Genomic DNA, 23776 nt, shown 5'->3' with positions numbered 1-23776 from the left:
CATTGGAAATCAAATATGTGAAGAAATTCATCTTGGTCAAAATGAACAAATTCTATAAGAAAAGCAGGTCAGTTTAACTGCTTTCTCCACGCAGCATTTTCACTCGATAACTTCATGCTGTGGCAGTGTGCTAACCTAATTAAATTTAGCCAAAGGAGGGAAATGGTATTTTTCTACTCTAACAGCACACAGAAAGCTCATAAACACTTTTATTTATAAGATAGAATGAACGTAGGATGATCTGTAAAGATCTGTGGGCATAAAACCTTGTTTTCTTTTTTTTTCCTCCTGCTAGTCACAGATATTAAGACCTTTGGTTTACATGTTTAAAAAAAAAAAAAAAAAGTGACTCTCATTCTGACTTGTAAGTTAGCGCCAAGGCTGTGCAATGCCAGCTAACATCTCAGGTGGCTACGGCTGGAATGTGAAACCTTCTGTAATTCTGCTCCTCGTCAGCGGAGATCCCTGTTACCTCTTTGGAGGTAACAGTTTCTCACCTCTGCCTTCTACAGCTGCAGAAAACAGCTCTCCCAGCTGTCTGTTGCCTTAATCCAAGAATTGGATTTATAACTTCCTCCTCTTCCCCCAGCTCTGCTTCTAAGATCTGCAAATCCAGACATTGAGAAACTTGGGAGGAAGGAGGGGCTGGAACAACATTTACCAAACACAAAGCCACTACATTCCTGAGGGAACAACAAGGTTCCTTCGTGCAGCTTCTTGACCTAAAGATTCCAAGCCCTTACCTCGAAATAATGAAAAACAGGATACAAGCTTCTAGGATAATTTACACAGATGGTCTCAAGGGTTAAGTACAGATTCTTACCATGTTGATTTAACTATGACAATTTAGAAAGGGACAGGAAGTGCCAAAGAAGCCGAAAGATTATTTTCATTTCAAACAGAAACGTTAAACTACACGAGATGAGTAACTACCTCCCATAGCCTTGAACTGAGGCCACAACACACAGCAGAGCACAGTGAACCTTCAGGAACTAAGGCTTGGGCAGACATCACAGGCAGCCAAAAGCTCCCCCTCGACACCGGGAGGTCAGGTCTGTCACAGGCCAGGAGCTCTGTCATTTAAGGTAATGAAAACTGGAACTTGTCTGAGAGAAAACTGGGGCCCTCCAGTTTGTGGCTATTTATAGTGAAAGATAAAAAGCAGTTAAGGCCAAATCCAGGTTACATTCACAATTGGCTTGTTTTTTTTTTTTTCCAGGCAATTGGATTTACCACAAGCTTGGTACAGGGCTAGGATGAACAGGAAAACAAAACAAAACCCAAGAAATCATGTATTTCTCTTCAACAAATTACTGTTTAAATTTGATTTAAGCCAGAAGACTTCCCAAAGAACCACTGGCAATGAGGGTTGCAGATCACCATGCAAAAGCAGGACACACTTCCCCCCAAAGGGCTGGTCTCCCAGCTCTCCTTTACAGGTTCAACATGCTGTTGCTTTCCCGAAGCAGATAGTCCAAGAGTCCATGTGAAGATGTATTTTAGAGAATTTCCCATTTCTAAAGACTTTTCTTAAGGTAATGGTAGTATAAACCGTTATGAGATTTCTCAAGCTCTGCCTTGATAGAACTAGGGGATTTTCAGTAAAACAAAATTATTCCAGTCTTTCAGGCACACACATTAGTGTCTTACAGTCACAAATGATTTAAGCAAATCCCTCCTAAAAAAAATATTTGAGCACACAAGTTGAAGGGCAGCATGCTAACGTTCCCCCTAACTGTGTATCCCAAGTTCTTTTCCTACCCTTCAGAAGGGCATCAGTGCCACTTGAGAAGAAAAAAAAAAGCTATTGCTTTCTACATATTTTTAACAATAAATATATTCAAGAGTCTACATTAATAAAGCTATCGAAGAATCTTGCTGAAGAGTGCAGCAAGTGGAATACATGGCAACGAACAGATACTTCTGGGTATCTACAAATGAGGGAATAGGACCAAATCTAGACTGCTTGGAAAATCTCAGCTTACCCAGGAGTAAGAGCTGTGAAGGCACAGAATAAGTCAGCACGGCTTATACTGGCAAATCCAGGCCAAACGTAAGAGAAAAGTGGCTGAAAAAAAGTAAACACAAGTAACTTACACTAAGAGAACCCTTCCCCATAAGTTGAGGGAAGGATCTGAATCAGACAGGCCAGTTTTTGGTCCAGAACACTGGAACACTCTCTCTCTATATATATATATATACATGCCCGAAATAAACAGATACGGGAAAACTTCAGGGTTTCTTTTTTTTTCAGCTTAAATAAAAGCAGCATCACCTTTGCAAAGAAATTTGAGCAAACATAGGCACCACAAATGGTTAAGGTTCAAATGTACATTAACAAGTTACAAAAAGAAAACAAAAAAACCCAAACACACACACACACATTTATGCCCACAGGGTTTATGTTGAAGTCCCACATTCAGCAGGACACCTTCAGCATGAAAAGCCTCTTAGGCCAACTGCACACAACAACTACATTCAGCAATGTGAGTGGATAACCTGCTCGATCCACCTCTCCCACCCCAATAACTTAATTTCACAGCACAGGCAGCAGTTCTGTGGCACAGCACTTAGTGGCTGGACTTGTCAGAGCTCTGAAATAAGGAGCACAGTTCTTCACAGGTCTGTGTTTCTACCGAGCTGAACTGGGACTCCATCGTATTCCAGGCTAAGTCAGCCAGAAGAAAGTCATCCATTGCTGTCTGTGTCTCATTGCTAGTGAGGAATAAATTCCCCAGGTTCTCAAAGCAACTATCCATAGTCTGTGTTTCAGCACTGTTCAGCTGGACTTTGCTTTCTATGTTCTGGCTAGGTATAGTTTTAGTGGCAGGATACACTTCTGTCTGGGTTTCCGTATCGGATGAATCAGTACTCATGGAGAAACTAGACTGCTTCAAAATGCTGCCTAAAGGCAGGTGGGCATTGCTGTCTAAAAAGAAATTCAAGTCTGTCTGGGTCTGCGTATCAAACATTTCCAAACCTAAGAAGTTAGAATTCCCCCTGCAGCTATACGATTGCGTGGCACTGTCTGAAAATAAGAAGTCAGTCTGGGTTTCGATGTCCAGAGACTCCAAAACAGGCTCGGAGTTCAGGGTACCAAGCTCGCTCTCTTCAGTTTGAGTTTGAATATTAGATGCTGAAAAGAACTCTTCAATATCAAAATCTATTCCCGTGCTCTGCGACGGGCCAGATGGCAGATGTGAGTCAGCATTAGAACCAGCATCAGACAAAAGGCCACGATTATCCAGTGTCTGGCCAGGCATGTTTCCTGAAAAGATGTTTTCCAGATCACTTAGTAAGTCCATTGTCTGTGTTTGATTATCTGTTGTATTTTGAGGCGGCAGTATATTCGTCTGCGCATTGAAGCTGATAAGGGCTTCTGACTTTACTGTATCTTGATTTAGGCTCTTGCAATTACTCCTTTGCAGCAGGGTTTCCTCTATATTTGCAGCCATTAAGTTATTCTCTGGAAGGCCAATCTGAGTGGAAACCCTGTATGAGGAATGGACGTTGTCAAAGATGTCACTGCTCATCACAGCCTGGTCCATCTGCACTCTTCCATCCAGAGAGGGCTGCGTCCGGTGGGTCTGAGTCTCCCTCGAAATGCCACCCGTTGGAAAACAAGCCTGACCGAAAGCCTCGGTCTGAGCAGCGATGGATGAAGTCAGCTTAGAAGCAGGCAGCAGGGTCTGTGTTTGCACACTGATGGGTAGCGACACCTGCGAACCGAACGACAGGTCGGTCTGAGAGCAAGAGGACACAGAGGAATCGGCAGCCCAGGCTGCAGCTGGTACCAGGTTCTGAGAAATATAAGATAAGTCAGTCTGGACATTTATGGAAGAAATGTTATTCTTGTGGCAAACATTCCCCAGCTCTTGTCCTGCGCTAGCAGATGTAACCTTATCCAAGTCAACTTGTACACCAGTACTTACTGGCTTGTTGTCACCAGAATTAGTCACTTTTGAAACAGGCATAGAGTCTTTAAACACAAGTGTTTCTGCTTCCAGTGCTGGAATCAGAATTCCTACAGATTGAGGCAATAACTGAACAGTACTCATAACCGACCCCTGGTTATCAACAGCCACCACCACAGGTTTCACAGCAGGGTCTGTCGCAGACACAAACACGGGCAAGTGAGCAAGCTGCATCACAGGCAGCTTCACCAGAGCCACTTTGGGCTTGGGCAAAAGCATCTTCGGGGCACATTTTGGCTGCATCTGCTTAGCAAAGTTAGAACTGTGGGAGCTTTCGAAAGGGGTTACTAATTTCACTTCAGATGAGTCCAGTTCCTGAGTGCCAGGGCTATCATTGCGGGTACTGATGAATCCTTCATTTGCTTTCTCTGCCAACTGCTGATTGTGTATGGAGGTTTCCATTTTCCTTTTCTTGACAGGAGGATCCCTGTGAACATCAGATCAATAATTTACACTTCTCTTCAAGCACAAAACATCTGCCTTCCATTCTTTCAAGTCACTGCACCAGAAATATAAACCCAAGCCACAAAGGAGGTTGAAAACAAGATGACTGCTAATTTGGAATAAAAAACAGAATTTGTCCATCACTTTCTTTTTTTTTTCAAAGTAAGAATAAAATGGATCTATTCCACAGAGACCTGTGTTCTAAAAAGAGGTTAATGTTTAGACTGTTTGTTTCCCTTTATACATTAGATGTCTTAAAATCAGACCTTAATTCATTTTGATGCTAACTGGGCTATAAAAGAAAATAAAACGAACTGTATTTCACACCACAGTTACCAGCTACATACATTCCCAAATCATCTCTGAAGAAACTAAAAGCATTCCAATGAGAATCCCTAGTACTGACACATCTAGTGCAGCAGCAGCAGGAACTATCTTGCTGGCAGCAGCGCTTCCTATTTTATAGGTGGAAACCTGATCTTACTGATTAGGCAATTAATCAGCACTGCCTTTAACGAAATAGAAACTGCTGAAAGCAATGGAACGAAGAAAGAGCTGAAAACAGTTCTACAGCTAAAACAGCGCGAGCCAGGCTCCAACTTAACGAAGAGCAAGGGGACAAACAGACAGCACAGAGGAGGCTGAGGGCTCTGGGATGAACACAAGGAATGTTACACTTTGCTGCTTCACTTTTACCTGTGTTCTGCAGGAATTTCATGGCCAGTCCTGTAAATATGAGACAGTAAAGCTGTTCTGCTGGCATAAGGGCACCCACAAGTACACTGGAAAGTCTTGCCACAATCCTCTATATGCCGCTTCAAGTACCATTCAGTACCATAGGAGTTACTACATTTATCACATTTGTGCTTCTTTTCAGCATGCATCTTCATAAAGTGCTAGAACAAACGAGAAGTCAGCGTCAATCTGCAGCTGAGAAACCTTTAGGGGAGTCATTGACATTTGCAATACTTTACATGTTAAATACCACTGGAGAACAGAATTAGAAATCACAATCTTTTGAAAAATCTCACAAGAAATCAGTTGAGTTTAAAGAGTTCCAAATTTGACAATCTTCTTGTGCTAGGTGCATCTCAAAATACATACCTTCACATTAAGAAAACGTAAGATTGAAAAGTTTCATTGTATGAGTTGGAGTATAGGAGAAAAAGCTGGAGTATAAGTTTTTATTTGCACAAATATTGGTGCATACACAAAATTCCTACCGCATGCAGCTCTCCAAGCTGGGAGAATGGATCTCCTGATCATATTAGCTCCTTATCAGCAGCAGGGCCACCACTTTAAAATGCAGGTAAGTGTTTATACGTGCAACATTTCTCGCACAAGGGCTGGTCACCCACAGTCTCCATGGGTAATCACAGATGACTAAAAGCAGAAGGTTTTTACTCACACAGAGAAACAAGTTTTACATCCCCGCTTCAACAGGTAACTTGTAAACAAGTGAATTTTGAGTGAGAAGCAGAGAAAAACCCTTCTTCCCCACTTAAAAAGCTGTTTAAAAATATCAGCTACATAACAAACTCCTATTGGTTCCTACGGTGATTTTTGGCCCCCTTTGCTCTTTTCCAAGGAGGGCCTTCTTCCCTCTTAGCAGAACATACCAGTGTCTGCTTGATCAAAAGCTTCAGGTCCTCCAATGTCAACATGGAAATGTGCACATTCACCCACCACAGGCCCACATGGACTTTCTGCACAAACTTCTCCACTTTTGCATAGACACCGAGACGCTTTTCTCCTATCTGAATGCAAAAGCGGAGGCTCTCTGGGGTACAGAATGTCAGTGCCAAATGAGGAAAAAAGGAATACCTGTTTTACAAGAGAATATTGGGAAAATGGTCTGTTTGGTCCTCTAGGGCAGCCTTCAATAGGACAGCAGTAGAATTTCTGTGAAGTTTTCAAACCCTTCCTCATTGGTGCATTAAGTTTTCCATCCTGAAAAAGTACAATTTGACAAAAAACTCCAGGTTTGTGTATTAAAGACAACATTCAGAACACACAGCATCTTAGGGTCAATGGGTTACATGCCTCAAGGTAAAAGCACTTTCCTAACAGATGCAACGTTCTGCTCTCTGGCTCGGTCAGGGCTACAACCTGAATCCCAGTGAGCTCCATATGAGCACTGCCATCGTACCAGTCACTTCTGGTCAAGAGACTCTTGGCCTGCAGCAAATGACACGTGCCCTTTGTGTTGTTTGAGCCAACAAGCTTCTCCAGCAGATATTAAGGAGCAATTTCTACTGACACAACCAAGGAAACCAGGCACAACAGAGCCTTCTAGATATATCCTATCTGAAATCTTTTGCTCGCAGTCAAAACATCAGACATATGCTCTAAACAAAAAAAATAAAAAGCAAAAGGAACATCCGATGCTCAGAGTAGCTATAAGCTTCTTCCTGCTTTCCTAAGATTAAGCAGGAGGGCAACCAAGTCCTCAGTGCCAGGCACAGTCTCCGATGTCCTCCCCAAGGTCATTACTCAGGTGAAAGCTCCTGGCGAATGTCCTGGTTGGCTCCACTTTGGATTTCCTTAGCAAGGGGACAGTGAGAGTAAGCAGAATAAGTGGTGGGATGTGAATATTATACCAGTAACGTCCTAGCAGGCAGATCTCCTCCAGCCACTTCATGCTTACATGGGCTAGATCATACATAAAGAATTCACCAGATGCAATAATCATCCTATGAGAAACAAAAATAAAAGCACACACCACAGCTGCATGACATTACTAGGCGAGATGAACAGATCTTCTCACCTAGCTACAGCTGGCTAGAACCCAAAACACTTTGTTCAGACTTACTTTGTTTTCAGAGTATTAATTTCTTTTTACCTTTCAGGAATATCACAAACTTAATTAGTGAGACACTTCAAACCTTTTGTTTTCCCTCAAACCACCTCTCAATTTAACATGTTCTGTGAAAAATATTACATTTTTTCAAATCATGTTTCCCTTCTATTTGCAGTCACACAGCTCTGCTGTGTTGCACCAGACTCAAAAAGGTCAGTCTCAAAGTCAATGAGCGTCCATTACAAAAAACAAAACAGAACAAAAACAGCAAAACAAAAACCACTCTTGAATAGTTCCCCAGATAGGGAGTTTTCATATAGGCTTTTGCCTTTCCTCTGCCCTTCTCAGCGTCCTTCTGCATAGGCAGCAGCTTTTCCCATAGACGAGCCATTCACAAACGGGTCTGTTTAATCTCCCTTGTGACTGAGGATTGATTGAGTGCCTCTCCCTAGATCGCATTAACCTAACAGTCTCAAATTAAGGTTAAAACAGCGTGGCATTGTTGCTCAATCTTGACTAGTTAGCGTGATCACTTTGGGACCTTAGATGCAGCCCAGAAGAGAGAAGATAGCAAACTTCTTTCTTCAGAAAGGAAGATTTGCCTTTAATTAATAACTAGGTTTGGCATCCTTCAGCGCAAGGAAATCAATAAACTTAATAAACAGCAATTAGCCTCACTTAGGAATAAATAAGAGTCTAAGTGTATAAAATTTAACAGTGTAACCAATCAGATGACAGTGCAGTCAGAAATATATTCAGGCACTTAACAGGCAAACCACAATCATAATATTCCAAGTTACCTGCATGCTAAATTTCTGCCAATTGTCTAGATGCCTACACGATCTAGATGGCAACATACTCCAATATGAGCAGTCCAAGACCTTAAAAACCCTTCATTTTCTGTAATACTTCAGAGGAACAAAAAGAAGAAAAAGTAAAATATCAAGTTTTCAAAAGCTTTATAAATATGAGCAAGAAGCTTTTATAACAGATGGTACACAGATTTCGAGCCACAGATCACAGCAGATTTGTTGTGACAAGTTGAAAGATACTCTACATATCCAAGTAACCCTCAGCAGGCACTGATCTTACTTTGACTAACTTCACGGTCCTCCTAGCATTAAATGGTTAACCTTAGGTCCACACAGAAACTGGGCTGGCCTGTCACGTTTCAGACACTTTTCACACGTCCGCTCCTTCTGATTTTACTTCTCATGGTTACACATTCCCATCTCCACCATCCCTGGTAGATACCCCTTCAATTACCTTATAACAACACAGACTTTTGCATTACACGGGCTAGTGACATACAGACAGGGCTGCATCATCAATGAAGAAAACAGAAAGCAATAATCCTTGCTCCTGATTCAGCCCAGATGAACTGCGCCAGGATGTGCCTCCCTGCAACAGAGAGACCTACTCCAAAGGATTAATTTAAAACATGGCTACAGGATACTGTAACCAACTATTTAACGTATTTTCTGTAAGCAGATTACCTGTTTCTTGAGTAACAGGGCCAGAAGTGCAGCTATTCTTACTGCCGAAAACACTGAGCCTGTGTAAGGCCCTTTTTGGGGAACAGGCTCCTGGGAAGAACCTTCCCCTCCAGGTCCCACCGAGCGCAGCCTCCCTGGCCCCACAGGAGCCTCTCCTCACAAATTCATCTGGCTTCCCTTTTCATATGAAAAATACCCCTCTGCCTCACAAAATATTATAAACAGAAGGGTTAAGTCTTCAAGGTTTCCACCCCTGATATTCTCACTGCCAGCTTACATCCACTGCTCCTGTTCTGCAGTAACTTAATTGAGCTACGGAGCCAGAACTCCTCAGTCAACACTTGATCCTATCAGCCCTGCTAGGCCAAACAAGCCTCCCCTGGCAGCCAGGTGCCATTCCCACGATCCTGGGCACTCCGTTCTGCCCCTCCTCCAGGCTAATTCGGGCTTCCTTGGGCACTTTCCTACCTCACCCCTGGGTATTTTGCCACACACTTTTGGTGTATTTTAGGACTGCCCTTCTCACAGCAGCACAACCCTAAAGGCTCCCATGCCGATGACCACATAGCACTGGCATCTGTTTCCCATTTCAGATTCACTTTTTAAAGAACAGGACTGATCAATTTGAGTTTCTGTTATCAGTACAACCTCGTGTTTGAGCTCCCGCCCTTGACCCTATTTTCTCCCGGTTCATCCTACTTCCCTGTGCCAGCATCCCCATGTCCTCCGGCCCTGACGAGGCCTGGTTTGGGTACCAAAACCTCCTGCTGGCCCCGTGCTCGCGAGCTGCGGGAATAAGACCCGGCTCCTACACCCGGCCCTGCCTCTTGAGGAAACTGTTGCGTTTACGGCAAGTCCGCGCTCGGAAGCCCTGGTCGCGGTTCTCGCCGGTAACCTCCCCAGGACGGCAGCGCGCCCGGCGCTCTGCGGCGCTTCCACAGCGGACAAGAAAGACCCAGAGCCCCTGGTAACAAACGAGGAACGCGCGGAGCCCGCGACAATCAACAAGAAACAAGCAGAGGCCTCCGCCCGTCCACTACGAGGGCCGAGCAGGCGCTGAGGAGGGAAGCTGGGGCGCTCGGAGCAGGGCCGGGGCTGCGCGGGGCAGCAGCGCCACGAGCAACGCAGGAAACGCGGCCCGCGCAGCCCGGGCGGGGGGCCGGCCCGGCGCCGGGGCCCGCGCGGCACGGACGGGGTGGCGGCCGGCGCGGCCCGGGCGGTACCTGGAGGCGGTGCGCCTTGCTGAGGTGCATGTTGAGGGCCGGGCTGTTGGGCAGCACCTTGCCGCAGCCCGGCACGGTGCACAGGATGTTGGTGCGCACTTGCGACAGCTCCGTCACCGAGGGCCGCACGAGCTCGCGGGCCGGCGGCGCCGGGGCCGCCGCCGGGGGCCGCCCGGGCCCCCCGCCACGCCGCGCCGCCGCCGCCATGTTGCTGTCAGCTGCTCCGCGCCCACTTCCGGGGGGCGGTGCGGAGCTCATGAATATGCACAAACTCATCGAATAGTCATGAAGCTGTTGAATATTCATAAAAGGCGGGGCGGCCACGCCCCCGCGCCGGGATCAGCTGCGCCCTCCGCGCGCCGAGGGGGCGAAAGGCGGGAGAGGCTCTGGAACTGGAGCATCCCAGTTACGTTACCCGCGACACCCTGGAAACCAAGGAAGGGAGACACTTCCAGCTCGGAAAAAGAGAATCCCTTATAAAAGATTAGTATTAGATCCCTTATAAATCAACTTATAAAAAAATCTATCAAATTACAGAATTAAGGGAACTCTTGCACCCCTTTAATTTTTTTTTTTCTTGATTTCACCCAGCTTTTTTATTATTATTTAGTTGAATAAAGTAAAGCAGAGTAGAATAAAGTATAGCTGTACTAAGTTTCTAGATAAAAGAATAATTGAACCTTCAAACCAAATCAAGCTCTTTAATGAAAAATGTAGAAAGTGACATAAAATGTCTGATAATTATTATTACCACTAAAAAAGTCCACTGCAGGGCTATTAGTTGTGTTAGTGAACATTACTCTTTCGATTCCACCCTCTTTATGTCCACCTGTTAAATGAAATAACAATGTGCAGGAGTTGCAGAAGGAGGAAGTCTTTAATGAAGCACACATTCTGAAGCACAACTTCCTCAAAACAAAGTTATTGCCTATTTCATTACTCTAAAGGTAAAATTTCATAAGATACTAATGCAAACATTAAAAAATAGCTTTTTATATAGATATTTGTTCTTGAATATTGCACTTGGCCAGTAAAGATACTGGATCTAAATCAATGACCAGTGGAGCTGGATGGAAACTTCTCCCTGACATCTGCTTTTCAAGAGTCCTGTCTCCTTTCCCCGCTCGTCTGCAACCATCTCACTGTGGAATCCTCTTCTGCCAAGCTCGCAAGGCGCCTGACCTGAGCAGGCAGGTCACTCCCCGTCGTTAAATGGGGCTATTCACAGGGTTGAAGACTTTAATTGGAAGGAATTTAAGGGAAATTGAAGGAATAAGTTAATTTAAAAAATGTTTTAACCTTTATTATGATTTGGATAATGCTAGTAATAAATGAGTTCTATATTTTTCTATAAAATCACTCTTAAATTAAGGGCTTACAAAGCTTCCTGGAAAGATACCTTTCCTCTCTCTAATTTTAAAATAATTCCTCGCTTTTTGCGGTATACAAGTAAGTAATGGTGAAAGTGGCGCATCAGCTAGACCTGGAGAGAAGAAGAGAAACAGATCATTATAGCTTAACTCGGCCAATTATTATGCTCATCAATAGTTTAGAATTAAAAATACAGCATTAGTATCTATGTACAAATTAAGAATTCTAAGAACAAGTTGGTGTATATTTAAACAACAGTTTTCATAGTGGTGACATTTTTATTCTACTAAATTTCTTTATATTTCTAAATAAATTATGCAGGCTCTCTCTTACGCCAGATACAATCTGAATATAACATGATAAAAATATTCAACTATGATATTTTGCTACATTTTGCAGAGCTGAAAGACTGACCTGCTGGTGCCAAGGATTTCAGTGATTCTAAGAGATGTGGACTAGAAAACTTGACAAGACATCTGAATGGCTCTTTTATGTCCGACACATCCAGTGAAGGGTTACTCTTAAATGTTGTCTCCAGCTGTTAACACAAAATGTACAGGGAGTATGACCAAGGAATACATTTTACATATATGTTATTATGAAAATAATAGATCAGTCAGACTGTGGCCCATTTCTCTTTGAATACTGTTTACAAACTACATGTGATATTGAACAGAATGCCTTATATTTGTATCAAAAAATGTTTATTTTGTGTTATTGTCATTCTCTAACTTTTTGAGTAACCAGATCACTGTCAACTCTCAGCATTTTTGTAGGGCACGATACACCCAACAGAGCCAAATACTGTGGAGTTACATGCCTGGTAGTTTGTAGGGTGGTGTGGGAAGTTTAAGTCAATTTTAACCCAGTTATGACAGATGACTTGTTTTCTCAATGAGTCGCTGCCCTCAATTTCATTTTCTCTTTGTTTAAACAGACATCCAGTTGAAACAAACATGATTTAATTTGGATTGTGTCTTCAAACTGCTTTGTGAGCTAAATAAAAAGTGCTTAGCAACTAAGTAGGTGATGAAAATACATTCTTCAAGTACCAGCATTAAAAAGAAGTTTATGAATCTCCTGTTATCTCTGAAATTATGAGGCAACTCTGATTAGGTTAGCCATGAACTAGAAAAAGAATCAATTTGCTATTGTCTCTTGGTGTTAAATTATTTTGAAGATTTTTTTTTTTTTATTAATAAAACCAGAGGGTGCCACCATGTGGCAAACAATTCTTTGCCAAAAGACACAGTCTCCACAATGATGTTGTAAAACATTAAGAAAAATCTCCTGGAATTTCCAATATATCTATTTGTCAAAATACCCAAACAAAAAAAAAGGAAAAAAAAAACCCGCATCGCCTAGGAAGTTACGGCTGATTAATGTGTTACTAGATTGTATGTACCTTAAATAGCCCTAACTTCTCATGCCTGAAAACACTGCTGTTTTTCAAAGTTGTATTACAAAAGTAAGGTAAAATACTTGGTTTATAAGGATGAAAAATTTGGAAAAAATACCATTCAGTGGTCTGACCAAATCTGAGTGCAAATCTGTTTACAAAGAGGAGTTTCAACTAGCATATTTTAAATTGTCCCCCTTAAGCTTGCAGCAGCACTAGACAGTTCTTTATTTGCAATTTAATGCAGCTAATTCTGCTGAAATTACAAAAAAAAAAATTGTTTACTTTTCCTACCTTATATTGTGCAAATTCAAGTTTTGGTTGGGGACCATCACCAAAAACTTCACGATTCACTCTCAGTATTCTTTCTTTCTCATTTTTGTTTTCTTGAATTATCCTTAAATCCACTGCAAGTGAAAGAATAGGAAGGAGAAGAGGAAAAACAGAAAAAGAACTGCATCAGCAGAAAGAATACTGCTTCTCTGATCAGGAAATGTCTGATGGAATGCAGGAGAAAAACAGAAATTGATTTAAAATCACCACAATCTTTTTTTTCCATAAACCAATTGTTTGCTTCATATTTGCAGTTATTATTCCTTAAGAACCACAAAATAAGTCAATATGAAAGGCAATACTGGGCACTGTGTATTCCTGGTTTCATAAATGCTGGTATGTCCAATGACTGCCACTGGGAAATACCTCTCCTAAAGGTAAACAATATTGTGGCATCTTACCATCATTGGCAATATATGTACTTTTCCTATTGAATTGCATTCCATAAGCAAGGGATATTTTTAAGTACAAATCTAACATATCATGACATTGAAAGTGCAGTTTAATTTCAAACGTACATACCATTCTCTGAGGTTACGTTCCTTTCTTGTAAGGGTCTTGGATAATATGTCTGGAAGGTCTAAATAAGAGAAGAAAAAAAATAACCCTTTACTCCACTTCCACTTTTAGAGGCTATAGCAGAAAAGAACTTTTTGGGTTTCTATCTATTTCTCAAGTAAAATAAGCATTCTCTCTACTTTTTGGCAATTACTCTAGGCCAGGAAGTCTAACTTTGAGATAACTATTCCCAGCCTTCTATGGTATTTCTGAACATTACCCTTTTATAAGTGCTACTTGAATGAGAATAAATGCTCATTCCATTAGTTTCCAAAACATTGTCTAGGAAGTCCGATGAAACTGTACTAAAAAATCCTAAGATTAATTCAGTCATAGAATTTTGGACCAAGTTTAACCTTCAGAATACTAAGGTGTTAAGTCACCATTTTAATGTTACCTTCATGAAAAGCTGTCCACCTCAGTAGTTCATTATTACTGTAACATGATGATGTCTTGGAAGTGGTGAATTTTCCCCCCTGCTAGGGAGTAAGAACTAGGCCTGAAACAAGAAGCAAGACTCATTTTAGGATGAACTTACAGAGTGGCTCACCTGGCTATATCTCTTAAACACAATATCTTTAAGGGAGTTTAAGCAATGACTTCGAAGCTCCATTTCACGGATGTCATGGTAATTGGAAGCCACAACCAGTGCCTTTAAATGAAAATTGAAATTATTTTAACATCAATATTAATCATCATTGTACTTATAGTATGGAAAACATTGTATTTCTAGATAACCCAATGTTTTTACTTTAGGGTAAGCAACTGCCCTTTAATGAGCAGGATTCTTATGTCTGAAGAATTTGCAATAGATTAAGCTTATTAAGGTTAGATCAAAGGCATGCATGAGATAAAGATGTATAGTTATCTAGTTAATCAGGCTGATAATGCTAATGAAATAACCAAAATGAAAGTCTGCTAAATAGATCAAAAATAAGAAAATTACCAACAATGATCACCAAGAGTTTACTAAAAACATGTTTTTTTAAAAACCTAATTAACCTCTTTAACATCTTAAAAGCTAATAAGGAGAATTATTGAACTATGAGACTGGTAGTGTCAGGGACTACAGTTTTATTTTCTACCTGACATAGCAGAGGTAAGGTGCTCCTAATCACTGAGGCAGAAATGAAGACATAGGGTGTCTGTGAATGGTATACAACATAGCTGGTTTTGTACTGGTTTGGATTTTTATATGGTGTTCCCCAAGCAATTCTAATCCAGATGGCATTATCCTCATATTCTTTAAAGTTGATGGTAACCTAAATAGAAGAAAGTAAAGTTTCAATTTATTTGCACATTCAGACTAGAAATATTTCCTAGACTCTACTTTCACGTGACCTAAACAAAACAATATAACACAGATTCTATTTAAAACAAATTTCAGTGGAAAAATATCATCTTGTGTTTAAAAAATAAGCAATATGTATATTTCTTTTGAAAGAGTTCATATATACATATATATGCATATGTACGTATATATGAATTTATTAAAAAATAATCTTTCAAACTCCCATAAGGCTTTATTTTGACCCTTCTGAAGACGCATATCATCAAGAATAGAAATGGCTTGCTACAAACTCTCAATTTTCTCTTTTGGGAGATCGCAACCCAACAAAAAAAGTCCTGTATTTAGAAGGAAGACTAGTAACAGTATTTCAAATGTCTTACTTCTGATACATTTGCCAATTTCAGAAATATTTTAGAATATTTATCACAGGCTATTTTGAAGATTTCCTTCTCAGATTCTGTGGTTTTGCTACTCAGTTGCTGATGACTTTCAGCTCAACTTTCCTAACTCGACAAAAATTCCCTTTGATTTAGGCACCCCAATCAAGCTCTCACTTAGCTAGGTCCCAAACTGTTTGTGGATCAATGTCACCTCTCAAAGTTTTTGTGGACTGTCATAATTAAAAGAGATTAAAAAAAAGAAAAGAGAAAAGAAAAAATGCACTTAGAATGGATTTAGTCTTACATTTTTCAGAGCTGTCTGTAGTCGTCTTTTAAATTTTTTTTTGAAATCTCTTAAGTCAAAAAAATCTGTTTCTTCCCCTGTTAAACAAGAAAGGACAGTTTGGAATTCTGCTTACAAAAAATAGTTCAGACTGTTTTGTTTCAGACAACACTGTAAAAACATGTAGAAAAAGCTAAAGTTGCCTAACGGTATAAGACAGGCCCTATACTAAATTTGAGCCTCATTATTGATACATAAAGAAAAAAAAAACCAGTAGCTATTAATTTATAATAATTCCTTAAAAGTTGAGCAAAAGTATTCTGAAAATATTAAATATATGTCTAATGAAAATTCCATTCTAGACTTTGTTTATATTCAAAGCATATTGTATGAGGCAATACTATTGTACATTTGTAAGAACTATCATAGTGAGATTACAGCAAGGAAAGATATTTATCTACCTGATTTGTTCATCTGATAAACACTCCAGATTCTTTTGTTTGGATAGATGTGGTTGTCTAGGGAAAATAAGAATTGCCCAGTAACACAAAATATACATTAACAGGTAGTTAAACAAAATATTTTAAAATAGTCTTACGACCAATTCATTTCATTAATTCTAACAATAGAATTCTTTCAGCAGTCTTAAGCTACCATTAATGGTAAGTCTGAAAGCAAAAGAAATGTAGATTGTTGAAACTGAAATTAAAATATTAAATAATAAAATTACAAATCACTATGGAAGTTAGAATTCCATCTGGTGTATCTGCTGTCACTCCTTATATGGAGTAAAATAGCATTGATTTTAGGGTTTTGTGCATACTGGAGACAAACTTTTCTCTCCAAGCTTGTAAATTGTATTCATCAGTTAATTACCACAGTTGACATCTATTTAGAAGTCAGAAGAACCAAACAGATGCTTCATTTGATTTTGCAGCTTAATATTATGTTATTATGTTAATCTGGCCCAAAAAATTACCAGGCAGATCCAATCACATTCAGCATCTCAAACATAATCTGTTGACAGCAAATGCATCTGTAGATTCACCAAGGCAATACTATGTAATTACAGGAGTTACCAAGTTACTCATAGCAAATATAAAAGTCATTTTTACTTACAAATAATGTCCAGGAGGGCTGCTTGCTTTATGTCTGCTGAATTATCCTTAAAGGGAAAATGACAACAGATGGTGAACTGCAGAGCCAGAACACTGCATCACAGTGAAGTGAAATATCTCAGTCCAGGTAGTTTAAATTATTTGGATGGCACTGAAATCCAAAAAAAACCAAACTAACTGCACTTCACATGGGGCAGCACTATCAAATTCAGATGTCCATTAGCACATATATATATAATATAGTTCCCGGGATACATAGACAGCATCACTCACTACATAAAACTGCAGAAAATCTCAGCATGTTTTGTGGGAGCTGACCACGAGAGTATGTTTGCACAGGAACACAAGGAGGTGCTTGCAGCACGTGTGATCATTCTTACACTATCAAAAAAAAAAAAAAACCTACCCAGACCAATCAGATTTAAATTATCACCAGAAAATGAACAGTTGTCTTAATCAGGGCCTTCCTTTTACAGTTCAGAATTATCCTTATTTGTTAAGGGCTCAAGACACCGAGCTTTAATCAATCTTAGAGCTCAGAACATGCACTTCTATACTCCACATGGGCCAATGCTGCGTTCATAGCAGCCTGGCAAAGTCACTATTATCGCTAGCCTTGCTTTAGGTGGGCCAGAACTGCCACTGGATGCTGGGTTTTGTCCACGCTCTCCCGTGTCACCAACGGGCAGTTCCCAGGGGGCAGGATTACCTCGCAGAGCTGAACAACCTGTTGGGAAACGCTGTCCTTGGTCTGATGGAAATTCACGGTTTGCAGCTGGGCCTCGGAGAGGAAGCCCCACGTCTGCAGCATCGCCTTGATCTCATGGCGGGGGATTTTGAGCACGGTTCTCCTGATGTATTCAGCAACAGTCTCATCCATTGCGAAGCCACCTGAGAAACAGAGGCGTTAATGCAGCTCTCTACATAGGGAGGCTTTGTACGGCAGGCAAATCAGCACCCAGGTGCGGCTGGCAAAGCATCAGCATCGTCCTGAGCACGGAGGCCACTAACCCGCGTTCCCCTGAGGGCTCAGGGGCTCAGGGGCTGGTTCCAGCGAGACCCAGGGCCCTTCCACCCTTCCCCGGGCCACGAGCCCCGACCGGATCCGCTGAGGGGCCTCAGGTCGCCGTCCCCTACAACAGCCCAGCTGGGGGAGAGGAATGGGCCGCGGGAGAGGGGGAAGGGCCGCGCTCTCACCCACCTGCCGCCTCAGGCGCCGGGCGCGGAGCCCTGAGGGGAGCTACGCGCGCCGGCCGCGCGCGCCGCCAACCGCCACCCGCCCTTCGAAGCGACCAATCCAACGCCGCACTGGGCTCGAGCCGCCCAATCGGGGCAGGCCCCGCCTCCCGCCGGGCGGCGCAGGCGCCGTGCGCAGGCTCCTCCGGCAGGGCTGAGGCGGCTGCCAGCGCAGCTCCATGCTCCCCTTTCATAACGGCTATAAGGAATACTTAAACTTTTAACGAAGCTGGGTCAAGCTTGGAGTTAAATCTTAGCCACAGGGAGTGGCCTATGGGTTTTAGAGCAAGTGTCGGCTCTGTTCCCTTTTCCCCTGCCCCGCGTCCTCTCAGGGCTGCTCTGCCTCCTGCGGGCAGTATTTGAGTGCTGCAGTTCTGCAATGTAAAAAGCCCTGAGCTTGGGAGCTTAATGCCTTTCTGCTCTGTTAGTGCTCATTGTAAGGTTTTCGTTCTCAGTGGTGGTAAATAAAGCCTTGCATTTTAAATAGCTACTTTCTTGAGTCGCGTGTGAATTCTGCTTCTCGCCCCCCCCCCCCTTTTTACTTAACAAATATAAATGACCTTTAGGTATCCAACTTCTAAAATGGAGAAATTGGCAAAATTTTGGTGAAGAGGTGGTCTTCTAAACCATTTTCATCAAATGTGGGAAAAAGTGTGTTTGGAAAGCAATTATTTATATTTAAGCACTTCTCTTTCATTGCCTTCCACCAAACATGGTGCTTTTTGGGGACAATCTTTTGATTTCTCTTTACTCATTAGTTTTCAGCAATTTTATTGCCAACACCTTTAGTACCTGTCAGGTTCTTTGTGCACATCAGTGCACAATGTAGGACTCGCTGAATGTATGTATGGACAGGCTTTAGATTAGGGTTGCGAATCTGTTCTTGATAACTTTTATGTTGATTTCTGTTGGAAAATATTCTGAAGTTCAATATACTTAATATTCAGAAATACTTAGAGAAGCCTAGAGATGTACTTCTAAGTAATTATTTTTCTAACCCAAAATCTCGCCTCCGCCCCGGGGCTTGCGCTGCTCCTGCGTGTGAAGGGCTGGGGAGGCTTTGCCGTGTTTTCCCACCAAACTGGGGGGGTTTGGATTAGAGGAGGGTGCTGTTGGGGACCCGTGCAGCCCTTGGGGTTTGCGTCCCAAGTCTTCCTGTGGTCACCGAAGAGCTGAGCCGTGGGCACCACACAGCCGTGACGCATCCCCGGGAGAACCGGAGCGGCTGCTTTTCCCCTGGGCCCCACGCTCGCCCCGGGAAGCCGCCTGCCCAGCCCTGCTGGAGCGGCGCCTCTCCCGGCCGCTCCTGCTGCCCTGCCGGCGTCTCCGCCAACGCGGCTCCCGCCTCCGCCCCGATGCCGGCGGCTCTATGACACTTAGACAACTTTCCCTGCTCTTACTGCACGCTTTTTAACTTGATTTCTGATCTTGTTCTTCGTGAAGGCAGCCTCAGCTCCCAGCTGCCGTGCGAGGACAGGACTTCAATGATGCCCTTACTCCTCTGTCCCACAGCCAAGAGCCGGGATGGGCCGAGCACCCAGCTGTGGGGCTGGTTCCATGTCTCATGTGCAGGAGCTTGTGGGGTGGAAGGAGACTCTTCTGGCAGGGAAGTCAATGCAGCGGGTGCCGGGGCAGCCACACGGCCCTGCGGAGCCCCTCTCCAAGCCCTGTGCGTGCTCCCTTGCAGGACACGCTGCACTCGCTCTCCCTCCTCTGTGGAAGGAAGGAAACCCAATCCCCTGCCCTAGATACTCTGCCTGGGTTTCTCGAGGCTATTCCTGGCACAGAGCTCTGTTGCCTTCAGCATTTCCACTGCTCTCTCCATCTCTCTCATCCCCCCTTCCTCTCTCCTTCCTTCCTCTCATCCCTGCGCCCTTGGCGGCCGCGGTGCTGCCGCCGGGCGCTGAGGATGGAGGCCACTCTGGGACAGGGCTGCGTTAGTGCAATCGCTCATCTGCATTCACTGCCCTCCCAGTCCTGCGCTGCTCCTCCCTTCCCCAAACTGCTCCCGGCCGGGCCGCACTGCGGGGAGCCCGGCCGCCTGCCCGGGCACGGCTAGCACCGCGTCAGGGTGAGTACCGGCACGGCGGGGTCCTGGAGCCAGGCTCTCCTGCCCGACGCTGCTCCCGCATCCCAAGGCTTCCCAGCAGCGCTGCTCATCGGGCGTTCGTTTCTGCAGCGTCGCTGCCCTTGCCGTGTCCTTCGGCAGCAGCACGGGCAGCCCAGGGGGCGGCGGGGACGAGGCGGGAGGTGCCAGGGCAAACGTGTCAGAGCCCGGCGGTGCCGGCGGCTCCGCTCGGTGCCCGCTGCACCGGTGGGTGACTCGCCGTGCCCGTGCTCCACAGCACCATGACGGCGGAGCAGCCCCATGTCCCCAGCAGGGTGTCACAGAGCACGGCGCAGAGCGGGTCCCCCCCGGCCCCGGGGCAGCCCCCGTGCGGTGGCGGCAGGACGGAGGTGACGCCGCCGGGGGCCGCAGCGCGCGGAGAGGGGGCCCTCATGGGCGAGCTCTCGCAGCTGGTGCAGGCGGCCGTGAGGAGCAGCAGCTGGTGGGAGCGGCACGGTGTGGACATCTGCATCCTCGGCCTCAGCTTCCTCCTGCTGCCCGCCGGTGAGTGCGCCCACACGCTGGCCGCACCGCGGCACCACCGGCCACGGCGTGAGCTGCGACGGCTGCTGCCTCGGCCGGGCTGCATCCAGCGCCCGGGCACCTTCATGGGGCAGGGCGCGATGGTCGAGCCTGTGTCCTCCTGGCCAGCGCCAGGTTTTTCCCAGTTTTCACCCCAACTTGAGCTTTTAGCCCCATGCCGTTGCTGGCATCGTGGGAGGACAGCGCTTGTCCCCAGAAATAGCCTGTCCTTCCTCTCCTGGCCAAGCCTGGCACTCCATCCTGGGGTGAAACTGCCCCAGGCTACATGCAGGAAAGGCCAAGCTCTCGCACAAGCCCCACGGCTCGTGCCCGGCGCTGCATCCTCCCCTCGTGCCTGTCTCAGTGTGTCTCCTGCTCCCCCCATACGGAGCCAGGCACATTCCCGTGGAGAAGCGGCCAAGCCCTCGCACACCCGCCAGGGTTGCCCAAGCGGCGTCGGGCTGTTTTCCCGGCCGCGCCTGGGCCTGTGCTGGGCGGGAAGGCGGCAGTGCCGGCACAGCCGGCTGCGCCGCGGCGACGTGCGGCGGCTGCGGGTGCCTCTGCCCCGGGCACGCGCGGTGGCTGCGGGGAAGGGCCCGGGCCGGCGGTGCCGGCCGCTCAGGCCGTCGCTCCACAGGGTTCCTGTGCCTGCGGTCAGCCCACGCCACCCCCTTCCTGGCCGGCATCGTCATCCTCGGCGTCGTGCACCACACACTGACCGTGAAGGGCAGCCACCTGGCCAGCCACAACGCCCTCACCGAGTCCAAGGCCTGGGGCAAGGTGTGGGCCGTCTTCTTCATCGAGGTGAGCGGGCGCACGATGCGGGTGCACAGGCTGCGCCTGCGGCCCCGGCCCCGGCCACCCCTCTCCTCCCTTCCCTCCCAGCTCTGCTCAGCGTTCACGGCCGAGCAGGCCACCTACAACCACGTGAAGCTCCACCACGGCTACACCAACATCATCGGCCTGGGCGACTCCAGCACCTGGAAGCTCCCTTTCCTGAACCGCTACGTCTACATGTTCCTCGCGCCTCTCGCCGTGCCCGTCATCACCCCTCTTGTGGCGCTGGGTGCGTGTCCGGGCCGCGCGAGGAAGGGGCCTTAGGCTCTCGGGGAGGTTTCACCCTGCCACATCTGGGCACATCTGGGCGGTTGAGGTGGGTGTGCAGAAGGGGTGACGCTGCTCGCTGGTTCATCAGGATCTGCTCCAGCGAAGGTGCTTCCTCCATCTCTTCCTCACCCTTCGGGCTCCACACGCTGGTCCAGCCTTGCAGGCTGTGGGGAAGGCTGCCGTGAGCGCTGGGTGCCCCCGGAGCTGCTCTGCCCCAGCTCAGGGCCCGGCTGCGGCAGGGCTCCCGTTGGCACACGGTGCCGGGGTGCAGGGCTCAGGCTGCTCCTTGGCAGAAGCTCCGTCCGGCCACGCGGTGCCTGGGCAGCAGCGGTGGTGCCGGAGCGGGATCACGGGAGAAAGGCTCCGAAACGCCGGATAAGGAGGCGCAGCCCTGCTGGCCTCTGGGGCTGGGTGTGCAGCCCTGTACAGGGCCAAGGAAAGCAGAGGATGACTTGGCAAATGGAAGGACGGGGTTGATTCAGCTCCATTTTCCTACCCTACCTGGTTGCAGAGGAGGGAGCAGGATCTGCTGCTGGTTTTGCTCTGTTCTTGACCAGGCAAGCTCCGTCCCTCTCCGAGGAATGGGGCCAGGAGCATCTCTGTGCTCCAGACCATTAAATGAGTCCTTGAGGTGCTCAGCAGTGTTGGGGCTCTCCAGCCAGCCCAGAGCCTGGGGAAATGGGCCAGCAGGGAAGGACAAAGGCAGCGCAGGGCTGCAGGCGGGTTGCGCGTGTGCACAGCCCAGGCCTCCTACCACCTGCTGCCTTTCCTTCCCTTTGCAGATTTGCTGCGGAGTGTCAAGTGGACAACAGCTCTCCGGACCGTTTGCTTCATGTTTCTGGGTCTTTATTCCCACTACTGGATTCTGCTCCACGTCTCAGGCTTCCAGTCTGCCTGGTCTGCTCTGCTCTGCATGCTGGTCACCCGCTCCCTCCTTGCACATCCCTATATCCATGTAAACATCTTCCAGGTAGGAACACTAAGCTCCAAGATGTCCCAACAGCCGTGGCAAAGGGCCAACCACCACACAGTGAAACAGCCCTGGCGCTGCTGGCAAGCAGGGCACGGGCAGGATTTCCTGTGGTCTCCTGCATGCTGGATTCGGAGCAGAGGAGGTTCAGACCCAGAGTGACAAGGAGGAAAACGTTGATCCCAGAACTGTTGGGAGAAAGTCTGGGGAGGGTAAATGCAAAAGGCTGTATTGAGATCTCCTCACTGCTAGGATGAATTGTGGTGACCTATGGATTTGTAGGGTCGTGTTGCGTTTATGCTGTTGTGGATGAAGCTGGATAGCCCTGGGCTGGAGAGAGGCACCGGGGGATGGAGCCCGGCTGCTGCACGGTGCTCTGTGCCTGCAGGCAGCCGGGCTGGGGCAGCGGGAGGGCCAGGGCCGGGCAGGGGGCCGCGAGCTGCCCCCGCAGCGCCGCCGGCCTCCCCCGCAGCACATCGGGCTGCCCATGTTCGCGGCCGAGCGGAAGCCCGCGCGGATCCGGCTCATGAGCCTCGGCGTGCTCAACCTGCCCCGCAACGCGCTGCTCGACTGGGCCTTCGGCCACTCGCTCATCAGCTGCCACGTGGAGCACCACCTCTTCCCCAGCCTCTCCGACAACATGTGCCTGAAGGTGAGGGTGGTGGTGCTGGATGCAAACACAGAAGCCTGCGCTGCCCCCGGTACAGCCTGCCTGGGGTAATTCTGCCTTGACCCTTGCAGATCAAACCTATCGTCTCCCGATACCTGCGGGAGCAGCGGCTGCCCTACAACGAGGACTCCTACGCGTCCCGGCTCCGGCTCTTCCTGCAGAAATACGAGGAGCTGATGGTCCACGCTCCTCCCATAACAGAGCTGGTCGGCATCCAGTAAGCCCCAGCCACTGTGGCACCGTGGTGGCTTCGGCAGCATCGGCACACAGGACACTCGCCTCCATAAAGCAGCGCATGGGAAGCCTGTCCCTCCCCAGTGTCTTGCTTTCGTGGTGGGTCAATCCCCAGAGCCAGGACTTGGTTCTGTCCCCTGGCAGAGGCCAAGGACAAGGAAAATCCCTCCCTGCGGCTGTTTCCCCCTGCCAGGTCCGCAGGGAGGAGGGGACGGGGGCTGCAGGCCGGGCAGCGCAGCGTCCCCAGGGCAGGTGCCTCG

At 46.6% G+C, this 23776-nt stretch overlaps 3 protein-coding genes across 3 annotated transcripts; 1 reads left to right on the top strand and 2 right to left on the bottom strand.

Annotated features, from left to right (window-relative positions):
* Nucleotides 1-602: 602 nt before the first annotated feature.
* On the bottom strand, nucleotides 603-10160 carry ATMIN (ATM interactor). Its single transcript, XM_026042316.1, has 4 exons — nucleotides 9938-10160; nucleotides 6243-6368; nucleotides 5115-5314; nucleotides 603-4401 (listed from the first exon to the last, which is right to left on the bottom strand). The coding sequence occupies exons 1-4, from the start codon at nucleotides 10142-10144 to the stop codon at nucleotides 2571-2573; spliced, it is 2364 nt and encodes a 787-aa protein (XP_025898101.1). The 5' UTR covers nucleotides 10145-10160; the 3' UTR covers nucleotides 603-2570.
* A 646-nt stretch (nucleotides 10161-10806) lies between these two features.
* Nucleotides 10807-17897, bottom strand: CENPN (centromere protein N). The gene is made up of 11 exons (XM_026042334.1): nucleotides 17872-17897; nucleotides 17380-17561; nucleotides 16672-16717; nucleotides 16014-16070; nucleotides 15574-15650; nucleotides 14684-14860; nucleotides 14149-14250; nucleotides 13563-13620; nucleotides 13002-13114; nucleotides 11723-11846; nucleotides 10807-11420 (listed from the first exon to the last, which is right to left on the bottom strand). Exons 2-11 carry the CDS (start codon nucleotides 17548-17550, stop codon nucleotides 11305-11307), a joined length of 1041 nt encoding a protein of 346 aa, XP_025898119.1. The 5' UTR covers nucleotides 17551-17561; nucleotides 17872-17897; the 3' UTR covers nucleotides 10807-11304.
* Nucleotides 17898-20255: 2358 nt separating this feature from the next.
* Nucleotides 20256-23570, top strand: FADS6 (fatty acid desaturase 6). Its single transcript, XM_026042280.1, has 6 exons — nucleotides 20256-20517; nucleotides 21173-21339; nucleotides 21421-21601; nucleotides 22425-22612; nucleotides 23085-23264; nucleotides 23354-23570. The coding sequence occupies exons 1-6, from the start codon at nucleotides 20256-20258 to the stop codon at nucleotides 23501-23503; spliced, it is 1128 nt and encodes a 375-aa protein (XP_025898065.1). The 3' UTR covers nucleotides 23504-23570.
* The last annotated feature ends 206 nt before the right edge of the window (nucleotides 23571-23776 follow it).

This window comes from Nothoprocta perdicaria, unplaced genomic scaffold, assembly GCF_003342845.1.
Source record: "Nothoprocta perdicaria isolate Ctin4 unplaced genomic scaffold, notPer1 scaffold_30, whole genome shotgun sequence".
Lineage (NCBI taxonomy): Eukaryota > Metazoa > Chordata > Aves > Tinamiformes > Tinamidae > Nothoprocta > Nothoprocta perdicaria.
Note: the sequence above shows the minus strand (reverse complement) of the source record. Positions and strands in the feature narration are given on the sequence as shown.